We start from the raw sequence: 19888 nt of genomic DNA, 5'->3' as shown, positions 1-19888 counted from the left end.
TGGTTAAAACTTGGACACAATTTGAGAGTGACACAGTCACAGCCCTAACTCAGGGTCAGGCTCTTGCTGTGAATCCCTGGACAGAGATTATCACTTCCAGCGTCACACCATGGATCCAAGCTGAATTTCCAGCAGTAAATCCCTGGACAGAGGCTGTTGCTTCCAGAGTCACATCATGGACCCAAGCTATATCTGTAGCAGTAAATCCAGGGACAGAAGCTGTCACTTTGAGAGACATACCATGGATCCAAGTAGTATTTCCAGTAGCAGTAAATACCTGGACAGAGGCTGTCACTTCCAGAGTCTTTCCAGGGACCCAAGCTGTACTTCCAGTAGTAAATCCCTGGACAGACACTGGTGCATCCAGAGTCATTCCATGGACACAAGGTGTACCTCCAGCAATAAATCCCTGGACAGAGGCTGGTGCATCCAGAGTCACATCATGGAACAAAGCTCTTCCTCCAGCAATAAATCCCTGGACAGAGGCTGGTACATCCAGAGTCACATCATGGACCCAAGCTGTATCTCCAGAAGGAAATCCCTGGACAGACGCCGGTGCATCCAGAGTCATGCCATGGACCCAAGCTGCACCTCCAGGAATAAATCCCTGGACAGAAGCTGATGCATCCAAAGTCACTCCATGGACCCAAGCTATCCCTTCAGAAGTAAATCCCTGGACAGAGGCTGGTGCATCCAGAGTCACTCCACGGACCCAAGCTGTACCTCCAGCAGTAAATCCCTGGACAGACACTGATACATCCAGAGTCACATCATGGACTCAAGCTGTACCTCCAGCAGTAAATCCCTGGACAGAGGCTCTTGCTTCCAGAGTCATGTCATGGAACCAAGGTGTGTTTCCAGCAGTAAATCCCTGGACAGTGACACTTGTTTCTACCGTCACAACATGGACCCAGGCCTCCTCTCTTCTAAATCCTTTGACAGACACTAAAGCTTCTACAGTGAAAATATGGACTCATAATGAATATTCATTAGTAAAATCCTGGACACATTCTGCAATGTCCACAATTATATCCTGGACTCAGTCTGAATATCAAGCAGTAAATTCTTATATACCGAGTGTAACTGATACGGTCATATTTTGGACTGTACTTATATCTGAGTCTAAGAAATCATGGATACTGCCTGAAGCTGGTGTATTCAGTATTTCATTGCATCCTCAAAGTGATTCTACTCAATCCTTGATTCAAGGAGAAAATCAAGCATCTCTTCTGTCGACACATCCTGGAATTAATAATGTTAATACATGGCCTTTGCCAGAATTTGAAACACTGGTATCATGGAGAGTGCCTTTGTCACAAGCAGCCACACTCTTACCCCTATCTGAAACTGATATTAGCAGATATTGGTTTAAACCTGAAACAGAAAGAGTAAGTACCTCGGCCTGCTCAAAACTTCAAACAGTGAGAACTTTGACCCAGTTTGAAACTGATAGATTTGAGCCCTTGGCCCAACATGAAACTCCTACAGTCATACCATGGATTCCAACAAAAACTGGTATATCCCACCCCTGGAATAAGTCTGAAAAAGACAAAGTAAGAACCTGGACCCTTTCTGGAGGTGATGCCTTGCGACCATGGATTCACAGTGAAGCTAGTATATTCAACCTCTGGATCCAGTCTAAAAGCAGTACAGTCACACCCTGGACCAAGCCTGGGTCTCAGTCAGTCAGTATCTGGACTGAAAGAAATACAGGCACATTTTGGTACCTGACTCAAAATGATGCAGTTAGGCCTTGGTCCCATCTTGAATCTCAAATGACATCTTCTGGGACCCAAAATGGTATAAGTAGCTCTTGGACTCAGTATGAAACTAGTACAGTCAGATCCTGGACCAAGCTTGAAATCAGTACAGTGCAACCCTGGATTCAGGTTGAAACTGCTACAATTAGATCACGGACCCAGTCTGAAAATATAGAAATATACCCCCTGACCCAGTTAGAAGCTGGTACAGTAATAAGACACTGGTTCCAGACTAAACTGGATTCAATAAAACCTTGGAACCAGCCTGAAGCCAATACAGTTAGATCATGGACTCAACCTGAAACTGAAACAATCCAAATTTGGACCCAGACAGAGGGCAAAGTAGTAAAACCTCCAACTTCATTGGAACTTGATACAATTACATCTTGGTTACAGACTCAAAGTGATACATTTCAACCCTGGATTAAATCTGACTCCCAATCTGTCAGTCCCTGGAGTCAGGCTGACGGTATAAATCACCCCTGGATTCAGCAAAGAGGTACTGTGAATCAACCCTACTCAGAAATCCAAACAGTCAGACCCTGGATGAAGGTAGATGCTGATGCACTTAGATCTTGGTTCTACATTCCAATGAATAAAGTCAGACCATCGACCAATTCCGAATCTCAGATCTTCAGCTCCGGGTTGCAGCCTGAAGTTGGTATGTTTCACCCTTGGATCCATCCTGAAACCCAAGCAGTGAGATCCTGGGCCCACCCTGAAACTGGTATGATTGCATCATTTGCTATTCATAAACATGACAAAGTCAGAACATGGATCCATACTGAAGTAGAAATCAGACCTGACAGGCATTATAAGCCGATAGAATTATATCATTTGTTCCTTCTGAGGTTGAGCCAGATAGAGCAACTCCCTTAACTAGCCATTTCAGTTCCTGGTCTAAACATGTACCTTTTTTAACCAATAGAAATAATTCCTTCCCCACATCAGTATTTTATAGCTTTGTCAACTGAGATAGGTACAACAGAAAGCCAATATCAAATCAATTCTCTCCGTTTGAGTGAGCTCACAAACATTCCCTTTCTTTTCTTCCCCTTGCAAGTACTTGGCTTCCTGAAAGACTTCATTACCCGAAGGTTGTCAAATTCCAAATTACAAAAACAAATGGAAGCCCTGATGTAACATCTACATCTCTTAGCCCCCTCTCTCCATCATTTTCCTTTCTTATTCCTTGTTCTCTCCCATCACCATGTGCATTGCCCCATTCCTATTTGGTCATTTCTTCTGGTATATTGCCTTTATTCTATATTTTCCCTTCTTGCTCCATTCTTTCTCCAGCAGCCTTCTCTCCTGTTCTCCTGCCTTAGCCTCCTCTTCTGATAGCTCTGTCAAGGAACTGTCTTCCTTAAAATTTACTGAAGAGAACATTCTTTCTCATACTTTTTCATATCTGCTTGCTGCTCCAGCCACCCTTTTAAGAAAAGAACCTTCTCTGATGCCTGGGTCTCAATCTGGAACCAAGTCTCATCAGCCTGAACAAGATCCTCTCAAGTATTCACAACTCAACGTTTCTTTGGCTGAGTGTCACCTAGGTGTGGCCTGGAAAGGGAGTGTCCAGGCTTTCTGGCTCTTCAAGACAGCTGTTATTTCTCATGAAGCCACAGGCAAGTTCAGGGTAGTCATCTATTTGAGTTATTATCCTTAGCACCAAGGTCTTTGTTAGAGCCTAATTACAAGAGTTTCTCTATAGGTCAGAAGTCATGCCCTCATACTTGGGCAGGACATAATTCAAACCATTATTTAGATCAGAGAATGGGGAATGGATAACAAAATCTTAACAGATATGTACATATTCAGAGAAGACCAATTTTGCTAGAAACAGTTTTTTTATAAGTGTAGTTCCTTTCAGAGCATATTATAAAAATGCTTTTAGTGCTTAGAAATGGTTTACTCTTCTATTTGAGGAGTGAATAGACATATGTTATTTTCAGAGAGGTGTATTCAGACAATCTCTATTCCCATACCCAACTATATAGGGTTAAAATTTATATTTCCAAGCATTTTCCTAAAGTTGAAAATTTACAAGCACTTTGATAAAGTCAAAAAATAGGAAATCAAACTGTTCAGGTAAAGGAGGTAATAATACTTCCTTCACCTATTGAAAATATGGATTCCTTCTGCAGAGTGTGGATTACCACCTGGCCTTGTGCCCCACTGTCCCAACTGCTGGGAGGCAGACATGGGTGAATTTCCTTGGATGGTTTCCGTGCAACTCTCTTTCTCCCATTTCTGTGCTGGCTCTGTATTGAATGAACAGTGGATCCTTACCTCAGCTAGATGTGCAAATTTCATGTAAGTCTGAGTATGTCATTTCAAGATTCTTTAAAGATGGTGCATATTCTTTGTTACAGAAATCAAATTTTGTGTATCTTCTTGCAGTAGTCACATCTGTTACATTCCCTTAACTAAAGAGAAAGCATCTCTACTTGTATCTTGTCATATCTCAAATATCCATAAATGGGTGCTTTACCTGTTTTTCAGAGATAATTTCAGGATCCAAATCAATAGAACTGTTAAAAGATACCCTATTTTTGTATAATTTTACCTATAATAAAATGATGGAAAGTTTAAATAGTAAGGTTCACAGTTTTCCACTTTCTGACTTCAACCATGTTATCTCTTAAATATATGGATCTGTAGAAGAATTATAACTCTTTGAAAAATATCCTTTTGAGCATAGTTTTATTTCTTCTTTTAGCATAGTGAAGTAAGTCTTTGGACAAACAAGGAAAACAAAGCCCCCAGAAAGGGAATAACTGTCCAAAGTTATTTATATTATTACTATACAATATTTCAACTCCTAACTTTCAAAATGTATTTCAATAAGTGTTTTTTTTTATTATGTTATGTTAGTCACCATACAGTACATCATTAGTTTTTGGTGTATTTCACTATTTGGTGTATTTGGTGTATTTTACTTTCACGATAAATATTAGGATGCCTAATAATTCAAGTTAGGAATTTTCAACAATTAAATGGTTTGCATTGTAAAACTTACCTCCTCATTTCTGAAGGTGTCTAAACATAGTGTTCCTAATAAGACAGGAGTAGTGAAGGGAATGGTAGTACTTTAATGCTCACCTGGACTTTATTTTATTCATGTTAACTCTAGAGTTCTTTTCCACATTGAAATATGTAATAATAAAATGCTTGATAAATTTCCCTCCCAGAAAAAAACTCAGAAGCACTAGCCCTGGTCCAAGTTGGGCTTACTGATCTTCAGGAGCCTGCTCAAGCTCAAACTGTAGGCATTCCCCGTGCCATGCCCTACCTAGGTCCCAAGGGACCTTTGGGTCCTGGGCTGATCTTCCTGAAACAGCCCCTACATTTTCAACCCTTGGTGCTTCCTATCTGTCTAGAGGAGAACCTGGAGCAAGAGAAAAATATACAGCTGTATGACTGCTGGCTACCCAGTTGGTCCCTCATGAGAGGTGAGTAATGCAGCATATTTACATGAGCATAAGTATGATATATTTGAAAAGAAGGAGTAGTATGCTTTCATGTAATAGAAGGTTTGTGATTATCTTTTCCTTCAGCCATATTTCTCCCTCTAACTAGGGTAAAACTAAAATCCTCTCTGTTCTCCCTTTTCCACTAGGAAGTCCTGGAATTCTGCAGAAAAGGCATCTAAAAATACTGCAAGTCAGCACATGTGCCCAGTTTTGGCCCAAGCTGAATGAGTTCACTTTCTGTGTGGAAGCCAAGCAAGCTCTTGGCGAGACTGGCTGTAAGGTGATACAGCTGAGGGGTGTGGAAAGCAAAAGTTACTTCTTCAAAACCAGAAGTTACTTCCTAGCCTCCTTTAAAGTGCACATGGACATTTTGCTCTTTGTTTCTTGCAGGGTGACTTAGGGGCACCTCTGGTATGCCATCTACAACAAAAGAACACATGGGTGCAGGTGGGAATTTTGAGTTACTTCGATGAACATTGCACAAAGCCCTACGTCTTCAGCCAAGTGAGCCCTTTCCTTTTTTGGCTTCAGGGAGTTACACGGCCCAGCCATGCACCATGGTCCCAGCAAGGGGCCATGACTACCTCTGCTTCCATCTCCCTTTCAGTCTCTACCTCTACAAACAACTCAGCTTTTACTGCCACTCCTGCTTCTGTTCGGCCACAGTTCATCTCTCTGCCACAGCCTCAGAGTAAGGCCCAAGAAAATGGTAGTCAGGGAGGTATGAAAAAAAAATGAAGAGAAAAGGATAATGGAAATAGAAAAGGAGGGGGAGAGTTTTTTCCCAGAGAAATGCATGAGTTTTTAATACCAAATATTAGGAATCATTAACCTTATGACTTCCAAAGGTATTTCATCCTTGGTGTATTATTTAACTGCCATAATATTTCTTTCTGATACAGATGACGTGATTATAATAATTTTCTTATTTACTGTGATACCCATGGAACTAGAATGGTTTAATCACATTATCAGTATAGAAAGAGGGAACAAGGTTAGCATAGACACTCAAACTTTTTATTCTTCTCACGTGAACGTCTTTACTACCACAGAATCTTAACAAAAGTTATGTCAGAATTTTAAGTTGAGAATATACTTTCTTGGTAGAAATATATATATAAATTTCTCTAATATGCTCTACTGAAATCTGTTACATTGTGACCATCTTTCTTTTCCTTACTATTATGAAATCTGTCATACTATCATCAATGACAACCTCACTTTTCTTTCCTTAGAAAATTATTTCTAACAAATCATATTTCTCCATATTATATTTTCACCTAATTAAACTTATTTATCATGTTCATACTGTCCTATCCATAGTAATGGGTGCTTTTTTAAAGCTTTTTTAAAAAAATTTATTTCATTATGTTATGTCAATCACTGTACATCACATCATTAGTTTTTGAAGTAGTGTTCCATGATTCATTGTTTGTGTATAACAACCAGTGCTCCTTTCATTATGCTCTCCTTAATACCCACCACCAGGGTATTAATAACCCATCCCCCCAATTCCTACCCTCTAAAGCACTTGTGATGAGCACATGGTGTTGTATGGAAGTGTAGAACCGCTATATTGTACACCTGAAAGTAATATTACCATGTATGCAAACTGGAATTTAAATAACAACTTTAAAAAATTAAACCTTAGTGTGATGTGCAGTTGTTACTTTAAATATGATTTTCAGGTTTGCAACTTAGGAAAGTGAATTTTAGAGTTTGTCCCAAAAGTTTTGAGTTGAAGTAATAGTAGTTAATACATATATAAATTGAAATAATGGTAGAGATAAGATGTATAAAAAGAGTAAGGGAAGAGAATAGGTGAAGACAGAATCTAGACTATCCAGGGAATTACACTGTGTTAATTGTCAAAGTGATGAGGACTTTGAAATATCTGAGCAAAGAACTTCTTATCTTCTTATCTCTACCATATTTCAATTTATATATGTATTACTTCAACTCAAAACTTTTATGACAAACTCTAAACTTCACTTTCCTAAGTGGCAAACCTGAAAATCATATTTAAAGTAACAACTGCACATCACACTAAGGTTTAATTTTTTAAAGTTGTTATTTAAATTCCAGTTAGCATACATGGTAATATGACTTTCAGGTGTACAATATAGCGATTCTGCACTTCCATACAACACCATGTGCTCATCACAACAAGTGCATTGCTTCATTCCCATCACCTGTTTCACCCATCCTCCACCGAGTTCCCCTTGGTAACCATCAGTTTGTTCTCTAGAATTTCTTGAGAATAGAATTTCTGTTTCTTGGTTTGCCTCTCTTTTTTTTCCCCCTTTGCTCATCTCTTTTTTTTTTTTTTTAATTTCAAATGTGAGTGAATTATATGGTATTTGTCTTTCTCTGAATGACATATTTTGCTTAGAATAATACCTTCTAGTTCCATCCTTGTCATTGCAAATGGCAAGATTTCATTCCTTTCTGATGACTGAGTAATATTCCAAAGTATATATGTACCACATTTCTTTATCCATTCATCTGTCGATGGGCTGCTTCCATATATTGGCTATTGTGGACATTGCTACTATAAACATCAGGGAGCATGTACCCCTCTGAATCGTTATTGTTTATTCTGAGGGTCAATACCTGGTACTGCAATTGCTGGGTCATAGTGCAGTTTTATTTTAATGTCTTGAGGAACCTCCATACTGTTCTCCAGAGTGGCTGCACCAGTTTTCATTCCCACCAACAGTGCAAGAGGGTTCCTCTCTGCATCCTTGCCAACATCTGTTGTTTCTTCTTTTTTTTTTTTAATTTTAGCCATTCTGACTAGTGTGGGGTGATAACTCATGGTGGTTTTGATTTGTCGTTCCTTGATGATGAGTGATGTTGAGCATCTTTTCATGTGTCTGTTGGCCATTTGGATGTCTTCTTTGCAGGAATATCTGTTCATATCTTCTGAAAATTTCCTAACTGGGGTTTGGGCTTTTGGGTGTTAAGTTTAACAAATGCTTTTTATATTTTCGATACTAGCCTTTTATCAGATATATTGTTTACAAATATCTTTCCCCATTCTGCAGGCTGCCTTTAGTTTTGTTGATTGTTTCCTTTTCTGTACAGAAGCTTTTTATCCCGATGAAGTCCCAATAGTTAAATTTTGCTTTTGTTTCCTTTGCCTCAGGAGATGTGTCTAGTAAGAAGTTGCTGTGGCTGATGTCAAGAGAAGTTACTATAGGTGCTCTCTTCTAGGATTTTAATGGTTTCAGCTTTCACATTTAATCCATTTTGAGTTTATTTTTGTGTATGCTGTAAGAAAGTGGTCCAGTTTCATTCTTCTGCATGTGACTGTCCAGTTTTCCCAACACCATTTGTTGAAGAGACTGTCTTTTTGCCATTGGATATTCTTTTCTGCTTTGTCAAAGATTAGTTGACCACAAAATTATTTCTGGATTTTCTATTCTGTTTCATTGATCTATTTTTGTGTGTTATGTATCTGTATATTCTGTACCAGTACCACACTGTATTGATCACTACAGCTTTGTAATATAACTTGAAGACTAGATGTACTGCTTCCAGCTTAACTTTTCTTTTTCAACATTGCTTTGACAATTAAAGTTCTTCTGTATATGTTCGCTAACTGAACATAATAATAAAAATATATACGTAAAATAATTTAAAAACAAAGTTCTTCTGTGGTTCCAAACAAATTTTTGGATTTTTCTAGCTCTATGAAAAACCCGGGTGGTGTTTTGATAGGATTACATTAAATTTGTAGATTGCTGTGGGTTAGAGACCTTTTCAAGTAATTTTTCTTCCAGTGCATGACTGTGGGATGTTCAACATTTTTTGTGTGCTCTACAAATTCTTTCATCCGTGTTTTACAGTTCAGAGTACAGGTCTTTCAAACCTCTGGTTACATTTATTCCTAGATATCTTATTGTTTTCGGTAAAACTGTAAATGGGATTGCTTTCTTAATTTCTCTTTTTGCTGCTCATTAATTGGTGTATAGAAATGTAACAGATTTCTGCACATTTACTTTGTATCCTGAGACTTGACTTTATCAGTTCTACCTGAATTTTTGTTGGAGTCATGTCAGTTTTCTGTATATAGTGTCACGTCATCTGCAGGTAGTGAAAGTTTTGCTTCTTTCTTGCTGACTGGATGCCTTTGATTCTAGTGCTTATCTGATTGCCGAGGCTAGGACTTCTAATACTATGATTAATAACAGTGGTGAGAGTGGACATCATTTTTTTTTTCCTAAATAGGGAAAGAGCTCTGTTTTTTGCCATTGTGGTTGATGGTGTCTGGGGTTTTCATATATGGCCTTTATTATGTTGCAGTATGTTCCTTCTAAATCTACCTTGGTGAGGATCTTTATCATGAATGGATATTTGTACTTTGTCAAATGCTTTTTCTGTGTCTCTTGAAATAATCATATGGTTTTATCCTTTTATTGATGGTATATCACATTGATTTGTGATAACTGAACCACCTACCACTCAGAAATAAATCCGATTTGAGTGGGTGAATGATTTATTTAATGTATTGTTCTATTTGATTTGCTAGTATTTTCTCAGGAATTTTTCCATCCGTGTTCATCAGATATTGGCCTATTGTCTTTTTTAGTGGAGCGTTTCTCTGGTTTTGATTTTAGAGTAATTCTCTCCTCATAGAATGGATTTGGAAGTGATCCTTCCTTTTCTGTATTTAGGAATAGTTTGAGAATAGGTATTAACTCTGAATGTTTGGTAGAATTCATCTGGGGAGCCATCTCATCCTGGACTTTTGTTTGTTGGGAGTTTTTTTTATCATTATTATTACTGATTCAATTTATAGGTTGGTAATCAATCTTTTCAAATTTTCTATTCCTTTTTCTAGGAATTTACCAATTGCTTCCAAGTTGTCCAGTTTGTTGGCATATAGTTTCTCATATTTTCTTATAATTATCTGTATATCTGTTTGTATTTTTGTGGTGTTGGTTGTTATTTCTCTCTCATTTGTAATTTTATTTATTTTAGTCCTTCCTCTTTGCTTCTTGATAAATCTGCCTGGAGGCTTATCAATTTTATTAGTATTTTTCCAAGAACCAGCTCTTGGTTTCATTGATCTGTTCTGTTGTTGTTTTTAGTTTCTATATCATTTATTTCTGTTTTCATGTTTATAATTTCCTTCCTTCTCCTGGTTTTAGGCTTTGTTTATTGTTCTTTCGCTAGCTCCTTTAGGTGTAAGGTGAGCTTATTTGAGACTTTTCTTGCTGGTTGAACTAGGTATGTATTGCTATGTACTTCCCTCTTAGGACCACTTTTGATGAAACTCAACAGTTTTGGACTGTTGTGTTTTCATTTTCATTTATTTCCATGTACTTTTTTATTCCTTCTCTGATTTCCTGGTTCACTTATTCATTACTTATATTTAGTTTAACTTCCATGTATTTGTGGTCTTTCCAGATTTTTTTTTCTTGTGGTTAATTTCTCATTTTATAGCATTGTGGTCAGAAAAGATGCATGGTATGACTTCCATCTTGAATTTCTTGAGGCCTGTTTTGTGGGCTTACATGTGATCTATTCTGGAGAATGACCCAAATGCACTTGAAAAGAATGTGTCCTTTGCTCTTTTAGGTTGGAATGTCATGATTATATATGTTAAGTTTATCTGGTCCATTATGTCATTTAAAGCCCTGTTTCCTTGTTGATTTTCTGTTTGGATGATCTGTCCATTGATGTAAGTGTGGTGTTAAAGTCCACTACTATTATTTCATTATTATCAATGAGTTCCTTAATGTTATTAACTGCTTTATGTATTTGGGTTCTCCCATGTTGGGTGTAGAAATATTTACAAGTTTTAGATCTTCTTGTTGGATTGTCCCTTTTATGATTATATAGTGCCCTTCTTTGTCTTTTGTTAATAGTCTTTGTTTAAAAGTCCAGTTTGGGGTGCCTGGGTGGCTCAGTTGGTTGGGCGACTGCCTTCGGCTCAGGTCATGATCCTGGGATCCAGGATCCTGGGATGGAGTCCCACATTGGGCTCCCCCTCCTCCGTGGGGAGCCTGCTTCTCCCTCTGCCTCTGCCTGCCACTCCCCCTGCTTGTGCTCTCTCTCTCTCTCTCTGTCAAATAAAAATTTTTTTAAAAATCTAAAGTCTAGTTTGTACAATAAAAGTATTGCCACTTCGGCTTTCTTTTTATAGCCATTTGCATGATAAATGTTTTTCCATCCCCTCATTTCAATCTGCAGGTGTCTTTAGGTCTCAAATGAGTCTATTATAGACAGCATACAGATGGGTCTTCCCCATGGATGGACACATCCATTGTGTCACTCTTTGTCTTCTGATTGGAATATTCACTCCATTTACATTCAACATAATTATTGTTAAATACATATCAATGTATTTGCTTTGTGGTTGTTTATGAAGATTTTCTTTGATACATTCTTGTCTTTCTTTAATGGTTTGCTGATTTTCTTTAGTGATATACCTGGTTATTTTTTCTTTATTCTTTGCATATTTATTAGTGTCTTTGATTTGTAGTTACCATTAGGTTTGTATATAATATCTTCTACATGTAGCAGTCTATATTAAGTTTATGGTCATTTAAGCTTGAAACCATTCTTTACTCCTTTCCGCCTCTCATTTTAATATCTGCTGTTATTTATCTCTTTATTTATCTATTTGTTTATTTTTTGAGAAAGCGTGAGCAAGAGGGGAGGGGAGGGATGGGGGAAAGGGAGAGAGAGAATCTTAAACAGACTCTATGACCAACATGGAGCTGGACTTGGGCTCAAACTCAAAACCCTGAGATCATAAACCAGACCAAAATCAAGGGGCTTAACCAAATGAGCCACCCAGTCCCCGTATGCTGTCATATTTTAAATCCTTTTATTTTCTGAGTTCCTTGCATGACATTTTATAGAAGTGTTAATTTTTACTCCTCATATGTTTCCTACCTTCCTACTATAACTTTTGGTCTCCTGTTTCCACTCAAAGAGTCCCCTTTTAATATTTCTTGCAGAACTGGTTTACTGGTCACCAACTTCTTTAGTTGTCTTTTGCCTGGAAAACTATCTTTCCTTCTGTTCTGAAGGATAGCCTTGCTAGATAGAGTATTCTTGGCTGCAGATTTTCCGCATTTAGCACTTTAAAAATATCATGCCACTCCTTCCTGCTGAAAATCCACTCTTATCCTTATGCATTTTCCTTGTATGTAACTGCCTTCTTTTGTTTTGCTGCTTTCAAAATTTTGTCTTGTCACTGTATTTTGCTAGTTTAATTACTTGGTGGAATTAAATTAAATTAATTACTTGGTGTAAGTTTAAATCTTGGTGTGGGTCTACTTTTGTTGATTTTGTGGAGGGGTTTCTGTGCTTCGTGCATCTGGATATGTTTCCTTCTCCAGATTAGGGGAGTTTCAGTTACTATCTCTTTAAATAATTTCTGTGCCCCCTTTTCTCTCTACTTCTTGGCTCCTATAAAATGAATGTTATTACATTTGATGGAGTCACTGAGTTTATTCTCATTTTGTGTACTTCTCTCTTCTCTCTTTTGTTCAGCTTGATTACTTTCCATTATTCTGTCTCCTAGATCATTAATTTGTTCCTCATTTCTTCTATTCTTCATGCCATCAAGAATGTTTCTCATTTCATTTATTAAGCCCTTTATCTCCTATGTTATTTTTTGTGTTAGTAGTCTCACTGATGCCTTCCAGTCTTTTCTCAATCCAGTGAGTATCCTTATGACCATTATTTTGAATCCTCTATCAAGCATGCCACTTATAGCAGTTTTGCTTAGACATCTGGCCTTGGCCTTATCTTGGTCTTTCATTTAAGACAGATTTCTCCATCTTTTTATTTTGTCTAAGTCTCCATGCCTATTTCTCTGTGTTAGGGAGGTTAGCTACAATTCCTCTTTGGACAGTAATGGTCTTAGGAAGAAGAGGTCCTGTAGTGACCTGCTGTATCGTGTTACTGTTCCCCAAATGCTGCCACTTCCAGGCATGCTTCCAGTGTGTGCTGCCTTTGTTCTTTTGTTTCATTCTGGCCACTTTATCATTTCAGCCAGTCTTTTACAGTGGCTCTCTTCACCTGCTCTGGGTAGTGTTTAAACTCTGGCCTGAATGTGGTTGGTTTTAACTAGGTGTGTTCTGGACTGCTTGTGAAATGAGATGTGTTACCACTGCCTCTGGACGCAAGGCTTCACAAAACTCTCAGGTTGGGAGATGTGACATAGGCAGGAGTTTGTACTAGGGTTATGGGAAGGCCACCCTGGTGAAAAATCCACCACACTGAGACTGAGGCAAATTTGACTGAGAAGGGCAGTCTTGCCAGGGCACAAAGGGGTGGAACATGGTGTAAAAAAGTTGTGTAGCAAGCAACCATGCTGCACTGGTTACCGCAGGTGGCCCTGTGTTTATTCTGAGGGGCAGGGGACATAAATGGTACTTTCTAGATCCTTTGTTCCTGGAGACGGTCTGTCTATGAACACTGCCTCTGGGACATTCTCTGAACTGAAGCCTCTCTGCTGTGTGGCCCAGGTGCTCTTCAGATTGCTGTTTCCACACTGTATGTTCCCAGGCTGTTTACCTGTCTTTTCTCTAGGAGCAGCCTCAAGGCCTCTGGGCTCTCCCAGAGCCAAGCCTACTGACCTTTAAAACTACAAAATTCAGCCCCTTTCACTTTCCAAGCTAATTCCTATGGGGTTTGTTATCCTTGTGCACTGCTATGTGTGCTAGTCTGTCTGTCACCCTTCTTCTACATCATTGCTCCCTACCCACTGCAGTGGCCATGAGCCATTTCTCTCCCAAACAACATCTCCACACTTCCTGCCTTCTTTGATATGGCTGCTTCTGTCTCTTTAGCTGAACATGTATGTTCTCTCAGTCTTCAGATCAAATTATGTTGCATTTCAGATAATTTGATGGTTATATAGTTGTGTTCATTGCATGGGGTGACTATAGTGTCTTCCTGCTATACCACCATCATCCCCTCCTAAGTGTCACTGAATATTTAAAAAGTAATTAAGCTCAGTTCCTTCTGTTCCACTGAAATTTTTAAATTTATTTCTCCAATAAATGGTCAAATAAAATTTTGCTTCTTTTTTTATTGCTTACTATATTAATGACTCCTAACTAAGCAAACTAACAGCTGAAAAAGAATTCCCCTTGGGAAGAGACCTATAATAGTTCCCAATAGTTTGACAAATGAAAGGTAATTAAACTGGACCATAAAGAAATGATTGATCTGGAAACATAACAATAAGGCAATTATTCCTTTTAGGGAAATAGCATATATGTAACAATACAGACTGTGTGTTTGCAAGTCAATTTTAGTAACCGTGATAAGTTTAGAAGGGATAGGAAGGATGAAAAACTTTAAAGATGGGCTACAGATGACGATTCTACTGAATTTACTTTTATTCTCAGCTTTAGCAGATCGAATTTCTCTACGATATGCCATGCCTTGGCAAGCCATGATCATCAGCTGTGGCAGTCAAATTTGCAGTGGTTCCCTTGTTAGCAGCTCTTGGGTTCTCACTGCTGCCCACTGTGTCAGGAACATGTAAGTTTGCATCCTGCTTCATATAATACACTGTGCTAAAGTATTTTCAAATTAGTTTGTTGAAGTCTTCTTTGAATTAATTCACTTCATATTATGCCTGAACAGTATCTCTTATCTCTATAGAATCTTTGCATCAGGCTAGGCAAGAAATTTGCCTCAGCGTGTTTGATTGATATTTCCTTTAGTTAATACCTCCCTAGTTCCACTGTGTATGAATTTTGAGTTTTCATAGTGTTCTGATTTCCCTACAGGTAAAGTAGGAACTTTATACATCATAGCTAATGGAATACATTACAAAGCCTAATACTGATGGCTGTTAAGGCCTCATATATCCTAGTGAATATATTCTAATTAGTCTCTAACTACACACTTAGGAATCCTGAAGACACTGCTGTAATACTAGGCCTGAAGCACCCTGGAGCACCTCTGAGAGTTATTAAGGTGTCTAACATTCTACTGCATGAGAGATTTCGGTTGGTGAGTGGGGCAGCAAGAAATGATCTAGCACTGCTGCTCCTTCAAGAGGTCCAGACTCCCATTCAGCTCTTAGCACCATTGGGACATCTGAAGAACCTCAGTAGCTCAGAATGCCGGCTTTCTGGGCCAAGAGTTCTCAAACCAGGTCAGTAGTTAATTTGCTTATTAGGACAGTGGTTCTAAAATATGTGAGATGGGGGATCCATTTGTTTGATGTTAAAATTCAGGTAAGAATTCTAGCCAATATTGTCTCCATTATTAATTTTAATTTTTTTTCATAACTCAACTAATTTTTAATGGGAACATGAAAAATTTGTATTTAACTATCGACTTATATTAACAGTGAAAAAATTTAGTCAAGGGTTTCAGGAGTTTTATAATTGCATGCTACTTACTATCCAAGGAGACCCTAAGAAATCATTAGTAAATACTAGATTAACAACATGATCCGAAATGTAAAAAGAAAATGTGGCTGTGTAACCAGGGATTCCATCATCCTGTGATTCTTCTATTTTCAGTGTCTGGGTTTTGATCAAAATAAGAGATATTCTCTGGGATTTGTTTTGGTTTTATAAAATGATAGTTTTGATAATGACTACATAAGATTTCAAATGTGCAAAATGATACAAGGTAGATCTTTCTGTGTACAGTCAAGTTTAGTAAATAAAGTAGACATGGACTGCTTCCTAAATGTGCTAACTTTATAATAATGAAAAACATAGGTCATTGTTTTTACTTATACTTAAGAAAATGAAGTTAGATATGACTTGAAATATATTTTACAAATGAAAATAAAATTGCAAATTATTTGGAATGGCATTTAAAACGTGAAGAAAATTATTAGAATGGATAAATATGTGCAGTAAGAAGGTGATAACAAAATAAATGAAGTTTTTTGGCATTAAAACTTAGAGATAATTTAAAGTGATGATGATATCATCTCATTAGTTAGTGTTACAATGCAGGCTATATCTCTTGGACTTCTTATTTTATACCTGTTTTTCTAGGAGAAACAGATGAGAATCCAGAAATGTTACAGATGCAGGTGATGGGAGCTTCAGGCTGTGCCCACCTCCACCCTGACATTGGCAGTTCTATTATCTGCTTCATTACTCAGGAGAAAGGCTCTGATACGAATGTGGTAAACAGTTCCTGTTCATTTTTTAATTCTAATTCATAGAAACTATAAATTTTTCTACATATAAAAATGTAGACCATGCAATTAGTAAGTTATAAATATAAGAAATTGGGTTTTTGTTCAGTGGGAATAAACAAAATTACTTACAGAACAAACTTCCTCAAAAATGTATGCTATTAATCTCTGGTTTATCTGACACTTGTTATTCTTAACTATCCACACTGAAATGCTGTTTTGGTGGTGTCCATAGAAATTAGGAATTTCATATAATTCTGTATATTCTAATACATGGCTTCTAAATTTCATCATATCTGAAACCTTAATTTGCCTTTATAAATGCCATCTTTATGGACTAACGGTCAATGGCATTATCAGTAGTTTCCTATGAGAAGAATCTATTTGGTAATTATATTGATTGGCTGCTAGCTATTTGAGACCTCTTTATTTTCTGAATAGTTTTTCTCTTTTCCAACTAACAAAGTCTAATAATAAGTAAGAATTTAAGACAGTGGCTTTAATCAAAATTCTACCATTGCCTTCACAGGAACCTGTGACTCCTGGCAGTGCTGTTATGTGCAGACCAGTGTCTGGAAATGGCAGCTGGAGACAGATAGGCTTTACCAGTCTAAAGGCACTTGCTACCATTGTCAGCCCACACTATTCCTGGATATTTTCCACATCAGCCAAAACAGGTCATCCCCTAAACCAGGCACTCATGCCTTGGGTGGAAAAGCCAAAGTCATCTAGTCTTCATAAACAGGCAACACTACCACTTTCATCATTAATGATTCTTGTAATGCAGAGTCTATTGTAAACCAGTGGTTATAATGACCAGTACCAATCTGGTCACACTGTGATAAAAAAAAAAAAAAAAGAGATCAGAACTTCCAATTAAAACAAAACAGTTGTATTAAGACCCTAACTTCTCTGCAGTTATTCCTTAGAAAAGCATCAATTCTATCCATTAAAATGACAGTCTTTTAACATTGTAAAAAAAAATATTTTAACAATTAAAATTTCAAAAATGTAAAACCTTCCACCATGACTTGTGATAATAGTTAATAAGATAATATAAAAAAATAAATCACATTGAAAAGTTGACAAATACATAATCACACCTCATAAAACTTCAGAGCGCTCATGTGTTCTATCAAAAACATATACGCCTAAACTTATTCTATTTCAGTTGTTAAAGAGAATAAGACAATTATAAAGCTTGAAGTAGTTAGTAAAACATAAAAAAATTAATACACAATGTACATAAAACCCTTAATTATATAAAAATAAACATGAAAGAAGGAGTTTTCCTTTGGATTTTTCCATATGTAACTAAACAAGTTAACAAAGGGGAAAAAGGCAAACCACAAACAAGAAATACAATCTTAGTTATTAAAACTGTCTTAACATCATGAGATGGTGGCTTGGATTAAAAAGATTATAGGAATTAAACATAGAGCAGCTATATAGAGACAAAGTACTTGTTTGAAACTGAAAAATGATTATAAACACAGACAAGTAATATGGCACAATATATTAAATTAACTGCAATTGAAATTAAAATTAAAAAAATAAAGGAGTCGCGGTAAATGAAGAAATCATGAATACAGTTAGCTGTAAAGATGGGACATTGCAAAGAAAAAACTTTTTTTTAGAACAAATAAGATCAACTAAACCAAACCGGATGACAGAAAACATATGCTTTTCCTGGAGGCATACAGCAAAGGGGATCCAGATGCCCCTCCCTGAAGAGGAAGTCTGGGCGAACACTGTGGAGAGGGTGGCAGGTGGATGCAGTCTGCTGGGTCGGTGACCTCAGTGCTCACTCTTTGGAAGGCCAAGGTCAGGCGGCAAGGAGCTGAACATGGCACCCAGGTGACAGGCAGCACGAACGCCTTCACCACCAGAGATGGAGCATCTTGTGTTGCATTCTGCCAACAGCATGAATGCCCCAGGAAGGGGTTCCCGGGTCATCTGGCCTGCAGAGGAGAACGCATCCACTCTCGACTTCCCCGCTCCGGGCCAGCCGGGTGAGACCGTGAGCAGAATATCAAGCCGGGCCATCACGTCCCCAGAGCTGGCCCACAAATGTGGTGAGAGAATGCCCACGAGTGGTTTTGAGCCAGCAAAGTAGGCTTGGGGCCGTTGGTCTGGCACCAATGCAAGCCAGTCTATCCAGGCATCACTGACAAGCAGGGGCTCCTTGTACTCCCCCTCCCCCCGTCTCAGTTGGGGGAAGCATGCACATAGATCCAGGCCTAGTCCCCGACCGGGTCTCCACACGTTTCCTCCAGAGTGGATTTCATATGCGCCCCCACGGTCTTGGACCATGTTTTCCATCTGTTCGCCCTTCATGTGGATGCTGTCCAAGTCCACTGGCACTCCCGAGTGACATTTGTTCAATGACAGACGCTGGCATTGTCCTTGCCGGGGAGGGAAGGTGAGAAGGGCCAATGACAAGAGGTGTGCGTCCTGGGAAGGAGACGGAAACCCCTAGCTATTTCCCACACCTGGGACCATCCGTGCAAGCAGCACAGATGGGTGGTGTGCCTCACACCCGCCTGCCAACTCTCACTGCATCCTCCTTGCCTTCACCTCTGTGTGTCTGTTCATCGAGAGGGGAGACAGACCCCTGAATAACCACGGAATACAAACAAGACCTGTGTGTCTGGAGGGACGTGGCTGCACTTGGCCTCTTGCCTCTTTCTCCATCATCGGCAGAGCTGGAAATCCCACAGGACCTCTCCTTTCCTGCCCGGGGCCTACACATGCACTCATACACACGTGTGCACATGCAAACACTTAGACACGCAACACACACACATACGGTCTACACAGGCATGCGCCTGTGGACACACAAACACACACACACACACACATGCCTGGAAACACACAGAGACACAACACACACAGGCACACGCAAACACACACACATGACACACACCCACACACCCGGGCTCAGCACATGGGAAAGAAGATGGCCACACGCATGCACGCAGACACAAACCCATGCTGACAGGCACCACTCTCTCTCTCTCTCTCACACAGGCGTGCACACACACACACAATCTGAGGCCCACAGGCATGCATGTGGCTGCACACACCCACTTATACTCACACCAGTGCATGCACACACACTCAGATCACATAACACACAACCACACACGTGCTGCACAAACCCATGCGCACTTGCCCATGCAAACACACACAGCTGCACTCGCAAACACACACACAACACTCACACAAGGTCTCTGGCATAGCCATAAACGCTTGGCCTGGCACACACACACACAACCCCCTCTGCCCAAGAACTCCCATAGACACAGGTGCAACAAATACACATGGTCTTAGGCACACATGCATAAACAACTGGCCCTCACCCAGACACACACACACACACACCTGCCCTCAGGATACCCACAGGGAACAGATACACACGGTCTGCGTCACACAGGAATGCACGAGCCATACCAACATACACACATGCACGTGTTAATGCAAACATGCACACATGCACCCCACACAGT

General features: G+C 38.9%; 1 protein-coding gene across 1 annotated transcript; it reads left to right on the top strand.

Annotated features, from left to right (window-relative positions):
• Nucleotides 1–1733: 1733 nt before the first annotated feature.
• On the top strand, nt 1734–17178 carry LOC148161542 (polyserase-2-like). Its single transcript, XM_088020805.1, has 9 exons — nt 1734–3385; nt 3905–4087; nt 4952–5212; nt 5380–5513; nt 5624–5924; nt 14614–14749; nt 15124–15371; nt 16234–16367; nt 16909–17178. Exons 3-9 carry the CDS (start codon nt 5044–5046, stop codon nt 17176–17178), a joined length of 1392 nt encoding a protein of 463 aa, XP_087876931.1. The 5' UTR covers nt 1734–3385; nt 3905–4087; nt 4952–5043.
• The last annotated feature ends 2710 nt before the right edge of the window (nt 17179–19888 follow it).

Source organism: Eumetopias jubatus, unplaced genomic scaffold, assembly GCF_037043125.1.
Source record: "Eumetopias jubatus isolate StellerSeaLion01/CBP00866 unplaced genomic scaffold, mEumJub1_p1.0 scaffold_172, whole genome shotgun sequence".
NCBI lineage: Eukaryota > Metazoa > Chordata > Mammalia > Carnivora > Otariidae > Eumetopias > Eumetopias jubatus.
Note: the sequence above shows the minus strand (reverse complement) of the source record. Positions and strands in the feature narration are given on the sequence as shown.

What these genes read in the sequence shown, in the direction of transcription:
- LOC148161542 (XM_088020805.1), top strand. Translation starts at nt 5,044, where the DNA reads ATGCCCTACCTAGGTCCCAAGGGACCTTTGGGTCCTGGGCTGATCTTC. An exon ending in GCCAAGAGTTCTCAAACCAG is followed by an intron (nt 15,372 to 16,233) that starts GTCAGTAGTTAA and finishes CTGTTTTTCTAG; the next exon opens with GAGAAACAGATGAGAATCCA. An exon ending in AAGGCTCTGATACGAATGTG is followed by an intron (nt 16,368 to 16,908) that starts GTAAACAGTTCC and finishes TTGCCTTCACAG; the next exon opens with GAACCTGTGACTCCTGGCAG.